Here is a 12,500-nt window from a genome sequence, read left to right on the forward strand (position 1 = left end):
CACGTTCACACATCACTTTAAACACGTGTCTGTCGAACCGCGTTCGACGAAGCGTTGGACCGTGAATCCCCTCTTATGCCACGAACTCGCAACCATGAGAACCGGTTTTGAACACAACTGCTGCCAAAGCGGCGAAGGCCTAAGACTCCTTCGGACAGAAGGCCGAGCATTATAGGAATAAATCACCCAGGCAGATTACAATACATGTATATACAACAAAGTTATGTCGTAGCACATTTGTAAAATAATACTGATGACCCACTTTCGGGGAAGAGTAAGCGAAGATATAGAGATCTATATATTTTTATCACTTACTGTGATCCTCTTCAGCAGATCTGCTGAAGAGGATCACAGTAAGTGATCGAAATATACAGATCTCTATATCTTCGCTTATTCTTCTCCGAAAGTGGGTCATCAGTATTACATGTATATACGTATATATAAGCGTTTCTTAGCCTTTTCTGATCCTACCACACCTGTAGTCAGGTCTAGGTAGTCTAGCACTACCTTGACTCTTGTTATCATCGGATTAATAGGAGGATAAAGTGAAGTACCGCTATGTATTGAACACTTCCCAGCATCTCCCCCCCAAAAAAAACAAACAAAAAAAACAGCACCCTAAGTTAAAAAACACTGGTATATATTGAGACATTCTGGTAGGTTTACGTGAGTGGCAATAAGTCCTAGTCTGAATTTATTACAAAGGATTACAAAGGCAAAGCATGCCGACAGGAGACCTTTTGATCCATATCTAGGTCGGATGAAAAAAAAAAAATAAAATAAAAAAGATCATATTAATAATAAATAAAAACTATGATAATGTAAATAACAATTAAAATACATAAATAAATGCATTGGTATAGTTGAATAACAAACAAACAGGTAAATAGTAAATGATAATAAATTGACATATAACTAATAATAAATGAAAATCAGACAGACAAATTATAACAAAACAAAAACAAATAATATAACATAAATTATAATAATTACAGCATCTTACTTAGGTATTTATCTAAATGATTCTTAAAGCTTCGAACTGAACTACATTGCACTACCTGTGCAGGAAGTTTATTCCATTCATTAACTACACGGTTGGCAAAGTTGTTTCTACCTACTTCCAAATTGAATCTAGAGACCATTGTTTCTTGTCTGATTCTCATTCAATGTGAAAATTTGGTCACTTTTGATGTTGTCAATTCCCTTTAAAATCTTAAAGACCTGTATCAAGTCACCTCTGAGTCTACGCTTTTTTAGGGAAAACAGATTCATGTGCTTAAGTCGATTTTCGTATGATTTATTTTTGATATTTGGAAACAGTTTTGTGGCTCGCCGTTGTACTTTTTCCTTATTAGTCTCGTAGATAAACTTATCTGTGACACTAGTCAGGAATAAATTAAGACTAAGACTCCTGTATTTCCTATTCCCATGCACGTCATATGTGTATAGTATAGTACACACACACACACACACACACACACACACACACACACACACACACACACACACACACACACACACACACACACACACACACACACACACACACACACACACACACACACACACACACACACACACACACACAAACACACACACACACACACACACACATACGCACAACACACACACACACACACACACACACACACACACACACACACACACACACACACACACACACACACACACACACACACACACACACACACACACACACACACACACACACACACACACACACTGAAGTAGGCTACTAAATGAAGGGGTTGATGTCTCTCTCTCCTTTTCCTTTGCTCGTTCTCCAAACGGGAGTAGTTTTCATTGAAAATCTATTCTGAGGTCCCATGACATTTGGGCTGAGGGCTGATTATTAAAATTTCATCTTCTGTCGGGCCGGAACATCTGCCAAATGTTAGCCAACTTGTGTTCTTCGCTCAGAGGAGAAGCCGAAGCTTCCCACAAGTGTCACCCTAACAACCAAACACATACAGTACACACACAGACATACACACACAGACACACACACACACACACACACACACACACACACACACACACACACACACACACACACACACACACACACACACACACACACACACACACACACACACACACACACACACACACACACACACACACACACACACACACACACACACACACACACACACACACACACACACACACACACACACACACACACACACACACACACACACACACACACACACACACACACACACACACACTCGACAGGTGGCTTTCTCAACTCATTCTTTTGTGTGAGTGATTTGCCTTTTCCGGATTTTAATGACTTATAGTTTATAATCATATGGCCATTTCCAGCCACAATAATGCATAAACCTCGCAAAAATGCCGATTCCAATGCTTGGATAACCTGTTTTCCTCGTGCACATTTCCATAAGTTGAACGTGACAGGTCACAATACTCATGACTTACTGCCTCTCTCTCTCTCTCTCTCTCTCTCTCTCTCTCTCTCTCTCTCTCTCTCTCTCTCTCTCTCTCTCTCTCTCTCTCTCTCTCTCTCTCTCTCTCTCTCTCTCTCTCTCTCTCTCTCTCTCTCTCTCTCTCTCTCTCTCTCTCTCTCTCTCTCTCTCTCTCTCTCTCTCTCTCTCTCTCTCTCTCTCTCTCTCTCTCTCTCCTCTCTCTCTCTCTCTCTCTCTCTCTCTCTCTCTCTCTCTCTCTCTCTCTCTCTCTCTCTCTCTCTCTGTCTCTCTCTCCCCTCTCTCCCTCCCTCTTCCCCCCCTCTCTCTCTCTCTCTCTCTCTCTCTCTCTCTCTCTCTCTCTCTGGAAGTGTTCGTGAGTGTCTTTACCCCTCTCCCGCTTCTTTAAGCCTCAGTTCCAGAGTTTAGACTTACACTAAAGCATTATTGACCAAGACTAAGACAGAGAGATTCCCTGGAAAGAGGATATTGTGACGTCAGGCCTATGAAAGTGCGTTTTCCTGTTTGACATTCCTTGCCACACCTGGATAGTGAACTCGCGACCTGAGCTTTGCACGCGCGCGCGCACGCGCACGCACACGCACACACACACACACACACACACACACACACACACACACACACACACACACACACACACACACACACACACACACACACACACACACACACACACACACACACACACACACACACACACACACACACACACACACACACACACACACACACACACACACACACGCACACGCACACGGAAGATAGAATTTCGAAGTGCAGCGACGTAGGTCACTGTGCATGTCAACATAATGATAAAAAATAGGATCAGAAAAAGACGAGTGGAAAAAAAAGAAATTCACAGAAAACGTAAAATCCTCTATCAACAAACTTACCAAAAACTTGAAAATCCAAGAGGGCTTAGTTAAGAAAAGGTGTACTGCAAAAAACCCCACACGACCTACAAATTGCCCTCGACAGTTTCCTTTGGCTCTTTCTCGCGTCTCGACGGGCGTTCTCAGCCAATTCGCTTGGCTTGGCTTTGCTTCTCCTCGCCTCCGCGACCCCTTGGCTGGTCGCTCAGAACGCTGAAAGCGATCCCATGAATATTATAACGAGAAGGACCGATTTAACAAAACCATCCATCACAGCCTGCAGCAGAAGGCTGTTCCTCTCCCCCAGGGTCCTCGGTTTACTTGCTAAAGAGAGCGTCCCTCCACTCACAAGAACGTAAGAATGGAGGAGACTGCAGGAGACCATAAGGCCTACACTAGACAGTTCACTAATTACTCTGTAGGCAAACCAGTTCTTGCCTAGTTCCTTCTTAACCCAAATCTGTCCAATTTAATTCCATTACTACGAGTCTTGCGACACTGCTTCTGACCCAGGGCATTGGACAGGATGCAGGGATGACCCGTCATCCAGGAGGTGCCAAGATGAGAGGGAGGGAGGAGGGTGGAGGGGGAGTGGAATATATAGGAAATGAAATGGGTGGGAGTGGTTTCTATGCCTTTTTTTTGGCTACCCCCCGTGTAAAAGGGGGAAAATTATTTTGGTATATGTATGTATGTACTAAGAGTCCTGCCTTGCTGTCTTAAGAAACACTGCAGCGTCTTCCTCTTCCTCTTCCTCTTCTTCTTCTTCTTCTTCGTAATGCTTGCCGAACTGCCAGCACTTTGCGAAATCGAACTGTGAGCCTTCCTCATGTTCTTTTCACCGCGTGTCTGCAATTATTTGGGACTTTAGCTCTGCGTTGGGGAAATGGAAATTAATCATAAATGTGCTCTTGGCCAAGACGAACGCACCCCATTCCCGAACTGCATTTACAATTACGCACATATACCATTAAGGTATTTGTGGGTAGCGTGATGCACGACAACTTAAAAAAAAACTACATAAGTGGGCATCAGTGTCGCCTGTACATGTTAAACCATGGATGAAAAGAAAATATTCCTACATACTTCCAAGGAATGAGAAGAAAATAAGATGAAAAACAAACCTCGTGAATCTTGGTGCCCTGACAAGGGGACGTGCCTAATCATTTTAATTCTATTGATTTATTAGTTCATTATTTACTCTTTGTCTTTCTTCGCCTTTCCAACACGAGGGCACAAGAATCCTGGACGATGTTGCAGGCCATTCAGTTTCCAGAGCTGATAATTAAAAAGAGGGAAGATTGTATTCTCTTTCTCTGGATGTGCCTATGCAAAGAGAAAACAGAAAACAAAAGAATATCGAGAACAGACAAGATAAACAAAAGGGGAACAAGTAGGAGTCGATATACCCCCAAGGCTTTTTCCAACTCGAATGCTCAACTAAAATGGAGAGAGAGAGAGAGAGAGAGAGAGAGAGAGAGAGAGAGAGAGAGAGAGAGAGAGAGAGAGAGAGAGAGAGAGAGAGAGAGAGAGAGAGAGAGAGAGAGAGAGAGAGAGAGAGAGAGAGAGAGAGAGAGAGAGAGAGAGAGAGAGAGAGAGAGAGAGAGAGAGAGAGAGAGAGAGAGAGAGAGAGAGAGAGAGAGAGAGAGAGAGAGAGAGAGAGAGAGAGAGAGAGAGAGAGAGAGAGAGAGAGAGAGAGAGAGAAAGAGCAAAATATATATATACATAGAGAGAAGGGAAGTCAGACAGGCATGCAAAGAGGCAGGCATATAGGCAAAATAAACGGTCGATGTGACAGACAAAGAGGCAGAAAGACATTCATACAGACAAACAGACAGGCATATGGACAAACAGGCACCCAGAGAGGCGGTCGACAAACACAAAGAGGACACCATTTCGTAACTTGAATCGCCCCATTCAAGAATCCTTTTCGCTACGATAGAGGGCAAGCAACGACCAGAAATAAGTTTGGAAAATTGAAAAAGAAAAGAAAAAAAGAATAAGAAAAAGAAAAAAAAAGTGGAATATTAAAGGAGACAAGACGGGGTTGGAGTGTCCATTAAGAGACGTGTAATCAAATTCACATGTTGCTCTTAGCGTACACTATCTCCATTAGACTTCAGTGATCAAACAAGACAGCTTTTAAGCATACATCTACCTCATGTATGCATGTGTGTGTGTGTGTGTGTGTGTGTATTCACCTTGGTCTTTGGATCACGTGTTGGACTCGTGATCGATAGCTATTTCCCTCCCGGAAGAGAGCTCAGAGCTCGTATGACCGATCTATGGGTAATGCTATGACCTTACACACATACACACCCCCAACTCCCCGCCCACGAGAGTCAGTGTAACGACCAGAAGCGCAACGATACCGAAATAATTTCGGCCCTGGGCAGGATTCGAACCAGGTACTGCGAGCACCACCGTGCTGGCAGTCCAGCACTCTACCAACCGCGCCACCGAGTCGTGTGTGTGTGTGTGTGTGTGTGTGTGTGTGTGTGTGTGTGTGTGTGTGTGTGTGTGTGTGTGTGTGTGTGTGTGTGTGTGTGTGTGTGTCTGTGTGTATGTGTCTGTGTGTATGTGTGTCTGTGTGTATGTGTGCGTGTGTGTGCGTGTGTATGTGTGCACGCGCGCCACTCTTCATATATGCAGTTTTACTTCGTTTATACAAATTTCAACTTGTAATTTTAACTTTTTCCCAAAGGCTGAAGTGGTCATACCTTAATAAATAGACTTGAAAATTGCCCCGACGTGCTCAAATAACATTTTCCTTTCATCCCGAAAGTTTCTTGAGAAAAAAAAAAAAGTAACTATTCCTGTCGAGATAGAAATATCTCTTCTTTTTCTTCGCCATTGACTTCGATTTTTCATTTTTCTTTCTCTTCCTCAGGAGCGGTGTGATGGTGAGGTCGACTTGGGCACTCCTGGTGACATTTCTTGTCGCCTCATCGTTCACCACGTCGGCGGTCCGTGGCCACACCTGGGAGACGCCTGGCTGCCACAAAGTGGGTGAGTACCTAACCTCACTCCCTTCCTCCACCCAATTGGGTTTGCTCAGCTTCAGAAGGCGCTGAGTTGCAGTCACTTGACCTCTCTCCTTTCCTCCACCCAATTGGGTTTGCTCAGCTTCAGAAGGCGCTGAGTTGCAGTCACTTGACCTCTCTCCTTTCCTCCACCCAATGGCTTTTGCTCAGCTTCAGAAGGCGCTGAGTTGCAGTCACTTGACCTCTCTCCTTTCCTCCACCCAATGGCTTTTGCTCAGCTTCAGAAGGCGCTGAGTTGCAGTCACTTGACCTCTCTCCTTTCCTCCACCCAATGGCTTTTGCTCATCTTCAGAAGGCGCTGGTTAGCAGTCAGCTGACCTGAAATAACCTGACCTTCCTCTCTCCCTCCGTCCAATGGCTTTTGTTCAGCTACAAACGAAGAAGATAAGGAGTTACGCCAGGAGGTGCTGAGTAGCAGTAACTTGACATGACATGACCTGACCTCTCTCCCCGGGAGCATCTCTCCCACGCAACTTTTTTTTTCTCAGCTGCAGAAAGTGAACAGCCTACGCCAGGAGGCTCTGAGTAGTTGCTGCCGAAGCCGTCACCTTGGCCCTATGATGCGTTTGAAGGACTTGGGGGAGGTAACAGTCATTGCTGGGAATCGGAGAGGAGTGCGGGATTCGAACCCGCGACTATGCTTCTCGGTTGATGGTATAGACACAGCATCTGTTGGGCTGGGGGAAGAGAGATCTAGGGTCTGAAGACCGGAGGTAGGCGGTTCGACTCCGCAGAGTCATCGCGTGACATCAACAGTACCTAAATACGGTCTTTCCTTTAGTCTTGTTTTACACGGATCGACTTTTTGTCGTGTGCCGTTCACAAAATGACGTCGTGTTCCAAAATAAGCATGGATATCTAGGGTCCCCTTCACACGTCACGACCACGTGTGAAAGCGTCCGTGTTTTTTTTCTAAGGGCACGACGTCGTGTCGTGGACGGCGTACGGCGAAACGCCGATGCGTGTAAAACGAACCTTAAACGCTCGGGGTCCGCCAGAGGCTATCATGCCTAGTTACCACGTACAACGGACATCAATGGCAGAAAAGTTGGAAAAGAAATTTATTTCCTGAATTCAGTGAGTGCTTTGATTCAGAATTATCTTGCAATGGAGGCAGAGAATAGTGTGGTCAGATTTCAATGGATTTGTTATCTTGTACGATCAATTCCTGAGGACGAACGAAGGTAGAGGTCGTTTTAGATTCGTATCACAGACTAAGAGGTCGTGAATAACAATCGAGATAACCATCGGGACATGCTATCCCAGTTATCAGTTTCACGACGACAACTCTTTCTCTCTATTACTGCCTCCTTTCGCCCTTTATGATTTTATCATTAATCCCCCTACGTCTCTGCTATTCTATCCACAGTCAACATTAGCTTAATGAAACACTGAAATTCATAACTGAAAAGATCCTTTCGCATTTCAAAGCAAGTGAATATATATGTAAGTGAATGTGTACAAGCTAATGTATGTATATACGTATGTAGATATACATCTATGTGTACATGTGTGTATGTGTGTGGAAGCACGTATATGTGTGTAAGTGGATTATAAATACAAATATATAAAGCGGAGCATATACAAATTAATTAATTCCAAAGAACTGAAAACAAATGTCGAATTGAAAAAAAAATAATAATAAAAGATAAGTAAAATAAATTTATTCAGCACGTCAAAGAAGGCATCACCTTGAATTGAAAATAGACTAATACGAATTTCGGTAATGTCATCGGTCTACTATTACCCCGAGGCAATCAATATGCAGCCGATTCACATGGCGGCCGGACGAGGGAATGGGAACCCCCCTCCCTCCCTCCCTCCCTCCCTCCCTCCCTCCCTCCATGACTATTTCATATTGGAGTGCCTAACTACAGTTTCCAATAGATATTTAAACGTGTCATCAATATTCATTTTATATCTATCTATATTATTAGAGTCCGGATGCTATACATATATAGGAGAATGACCAAAATGATAAATGGGCTTAGAAGTTTACTTTACAAAAGACAGGCTTAAGACCTTTAACTTAACTTGTATTCTCTGGAAAGACGTAGAGTGCGGGGTGATCTAATAGAGGTATACAAAAGGGTCAAGGGCTTTCACAAGGGTATTCCAGGGAAAGTCATCATGTTAAAATGGCAGAGGAAGACTCGGATTAATGGATGTCAATTGGACAAATTTAGGTTTAAGAAAGAAATAGGCAACAATTGGTTAATCAAGAAAGTGTTTGATGAATGGAATACATTTAGTAGTCATGTAGTGAGCGCTGAAGTTATTGTTTGTTTTGTAAGTGGAGGTTAGATAACTTAATGGATGGGGATGACAGGCGCTGATGGACATGGAACTGCCTAGTGCAAGGTTTATGCCTTTCCCACCCTACATCCAACGTAAAAGGTATTCACTATATATGCTTAAAAACTTTAGAAACACCCGTACGGACCAGAGTCACCCAGTGACCTTTAGTGATTAAATATATATATATATATATATATATATATATATATATATATATATATATATATATATATATATATATATACACATATATATATATATATATATATATGCATATATATATATACCTTACCTTACCGTCGTGCCATATCCTCTTGGACTTCGGCAACCATGGAGCGCCACGGTCCCTAGTTACTTGTAACATCTGTGCTGGTTTGAGTTGTTTTCCCGTCGCCCTCATCAGCCCGTCCATATACTTCTCCCTCTGCTTTCCTCTTGCTCTCCTTCCCTCCACCATTCCCGTCATCACCACCTCTTCCAACCCTTCCCTCCTCATTATATGTCCTAAGAATCGCAACTGTCTTTTCCTTATTGTTGTCATCAATTCCCTATCTGTCTCCATTTCTCTCAATACTTCTTCATTTGTTTTCTTCGCTGTCCATGGTACTCTTAATACTCGTCTCCATATCCACATTTCTGCTGCTTCTAAGTTTTCCTGCAATTTTTTGCTGATTGTCCACGCTTCTGAACCATATAATAGTGTTGACCATATAAATGTTTTAACTGTTCTTCTCCTTATATCTGTAGACATTTTCTTGTTTGTTAAAACCCCTTTCATTTTCTGAAACGTGCTTTTAGCTATCGCTATCCTTGGTTTTATTTCTTTTTCACATCTACAATCTTCTGTCAATACGCTTCCCAGGTACGAAAATTTGGTTACTTGTTCTATTCTTCTCCCTGCTATTTGTACTTGCACTCTTGGTGGATCTGTTTTACTGGCCACTAGTATTTTAGTTTTCTCCATATTTACATTTAAACCTTTCTCCTCACTAGCTCTTACGGTTACATTCAATAGATGTTGCAGTTTTTCTTCTGAGTCAGCCACCAATACCGTGTCATCAGCATATCTGATATGATTTATATCAAATCCTCCAATTCTAATCCCTCCCATTCCCTCTAATTCATCTCCCCATATAAATTGAATAAATATGGAGACATAACACAGCCTTGACGCACTCCCCTCTTTATAGCTTGAAATTCTGTTCTTCCTCCCCGTACCCTCACTGCTGCTCTTTGCTTCCAATACAAATTTCTGATGATACTCATGTCTTTGCTATTTATATCCACTCTTTCCAAAATATTTATCAAATCCTCATGTCTTACCCTATCAAACGCCTTCTCGTAGTCAACAAAGCAAAGATATACATTTTGTTATTTTTCTATCATCCTCTCCATAATCGTTCTTATTATAATAACTGCATTTGCTATTCCTTTCCCTTCTATGAAACCAAATTGCTCCCATGAAACTTGTTCTCTCACTTTATTTCTTATTCTATTTAAAACTATCCTTAATATAATTTTGGTTATTTGACTCATGATACTGACTGTGCGATGTTTACTACATTCCACTGTTCCGTTTATATTTGGTAGCGGTATAAAAATCGAGTTACACATATGTTCCGTTATTGTACCCTTTTCGTAAATTTGGTTTATTAGACTAGTGAGTTTTCTTATTGCAAAATCCCCTAATGCCTCTAACATTTCAATCATCACACCATCCTCACCCATGGCTTTCCCTTTTTTCCATTTTCTTCATTGCAAATTTCAATTCCTCTTCCATTATTTCTTCCCCATCTAGATATCTATAATTTTCCTCTTCTCCTTCTTGTCTGTCGTCCTCAAATAGGTCCCTTGCATACTCCTCCCATCTATGTTTAATCTCCTCCTCGTCCATTAAAACCTTTCCTTCTCTATCTTTGATTGTCCCCCCCCCATTACTCCCCTTTCTCTTGGTAATTTCTCTAATCTTATCATACATCATTTTAGAATCCCTTTTTCAAGGTCCTCAATTTCCCTACATTGTTCATCAAGCCAACTCTCCTTGGCATCTCTACATTTCTTTTTGATTTGTTATCAAGTTCTCTATATTCATTTCTATCCCTATTTTTTAGCTTCTCTTCTTTTATCCATTAGTTCGAATATTTCCTCTGTTATCCATTTGTTTTTCCTCCTCCTCCTCCTTCTATTTTCAGGAAGTACCTTTTCATTTCCCTCTTCTATTGCTTCACATAACCTTTGCCACTGGAACCCCGGATCATGTACATCCCCTTCTTCTCGCAGCACTTCATATTTATTTTCTATTGTAACCAAATACCTCTGTTTCAAGTCTTCGTCCTTTCTCGACACATTTACTTCTCTTCTCGGTTTCCCCATCTTCTTTCTTAATTTCTTCAATTGTATTCTAATATCTGCAACAACTGGCACATGATCACTATTACAATCTGCTCCTGGGTATGCTTTTACCTTTATCACTGCATTTCTAAATCTTCTGTTGATAGTAAAATAGTATATATATATAAATATATATATATATATATATATATATATATATGTTTATATATATATATATATATATATATATATATATATATATATGCAGAAAGATCACTATAAACAACACGTGATCCACAAATTTTGCTGGTAACCACTAAGGAAATCGGAAGAAAACAGTAAATCCCAAGCGCTTTCGTGTAATTCACATCTTCAGGGGAATACAGAAAAAGATGTGTTACAAAGAGATTTAAAAATAACAAGATTATACACTAGGAAAGGAACAGGCAAGGTACGAGATGTCACAAAATTAAACACTAGGAAAGGAACTGGCATAGCACAAGATGACACGTAATATATATATATATTTATATATATAGACATATATATACATACTTGCAGAAGAAATCACTTGAACGCGTGATACTAGTATGCAGACAAACCACTGGGAAAATGAAAGAGATGAGACCGAGCGCTTTCGTCTATTCAGACATTTTCAAGGTGTCTGACTAGACGAAAGCGCTCGGTCTCATCTCTTTCATTTTCCCAGTGGTTTGTCTGCATATACATATATATATATACATATATATATACATATATATATACATATATATATACATATATATATATATATATATATCCGTTCTGCCATTTAAAGTAATATCATCCTTAAAGAGTGCGTTTCATTGTTGTTGAAAATTTTGTTCCAATTAATAATCTTGGCTTAAGAGAAGCGAAAAATACGCAATAAATTCTGAGAGATCAAAAAAGGAAGGGAATGCGTCAGGCTCCGCTTGAAACTGTGAAACCAAATTTGTTTTCTTACATTGGAAGAAATATTGGAGGTCTTGTCGGTGAGTAAATGTTGATAAACAGGAAACAAGCAAATCCTGGTTTACCAATAGAGTTGATATGAAGGGAGTATAGGTGAGAGCTGGTTTAACAGCATAGTAGATAACTAAAGGTAGAATTTGTAACCATAAATGAGCGATGAAATAATTAGTTGTTTTTAAGAGTAGACGAGATGGCTTTATGAATATGGGGTGACAGGTGTTAAGGGGTATGTAACTGTCTAGTGTGGGCCTTATGGTCTCTTGCGGTCTCCTCCATTCTTATGTTTTTTTTTGTATGTTTTTATAAAGAGTTTGCTCCAGAATTATTTATATTTTATTTCATTTCGATATTGATGCCTATGTGTAGCAGATGGTCAAAAATTGATGTTCTTCCTGGCAGACATTCAAATGGCAGACATTCATATTTTTGCACCAATCACGAAAGAATGTGGTGTGGCATTGACCCGCCTTGAAATATAAACAACATTAACC

The 12,500-nt window shown here is 41.0% G+C and overlaps 1 protein-coding gene across 2 annotated transcripts in view; it reads left to right on the top strand.

The window, feature by feature from the left end:
* Positions 1-12,500, top strand: part of Gpa2 (Glycoprotein hormone alpha 2) — a 324,844-nt gene that overhangs the window by 142,487 nt on the left and 169,857 nt on the right. For both annotated transcript variants that reach the window (XM_076175081.1, XM_076175082.1), the window contains exon 2: positions 6,234-6,352. In XM_076175081.1, the coding sequence (XP_076031196.1) occupies positions 6,244-6,352 (109 nt within the window). In that variant the 5' untranslated portion in view covers positions 6,234-6,243. The remainder of the gene's footprint in view (positions 1-6,233; positions 6,353-12,500) is intronic.

Source organism: Oratosquilla oratoria, chromosome 37, assembly GCF_046742065.1.
Source record: "Oratosquilla oratoria isolate Oo_2021 chromosome 37, ASM4674206v1, whole genome shotgun sequence".
Lineage (NCBI taxonomy): Eukaryota > Metazoa > Arthropoda > Malacostraca > Stomatopoda > Squillidae > Oratosquilla > Oratosquilla oratoria.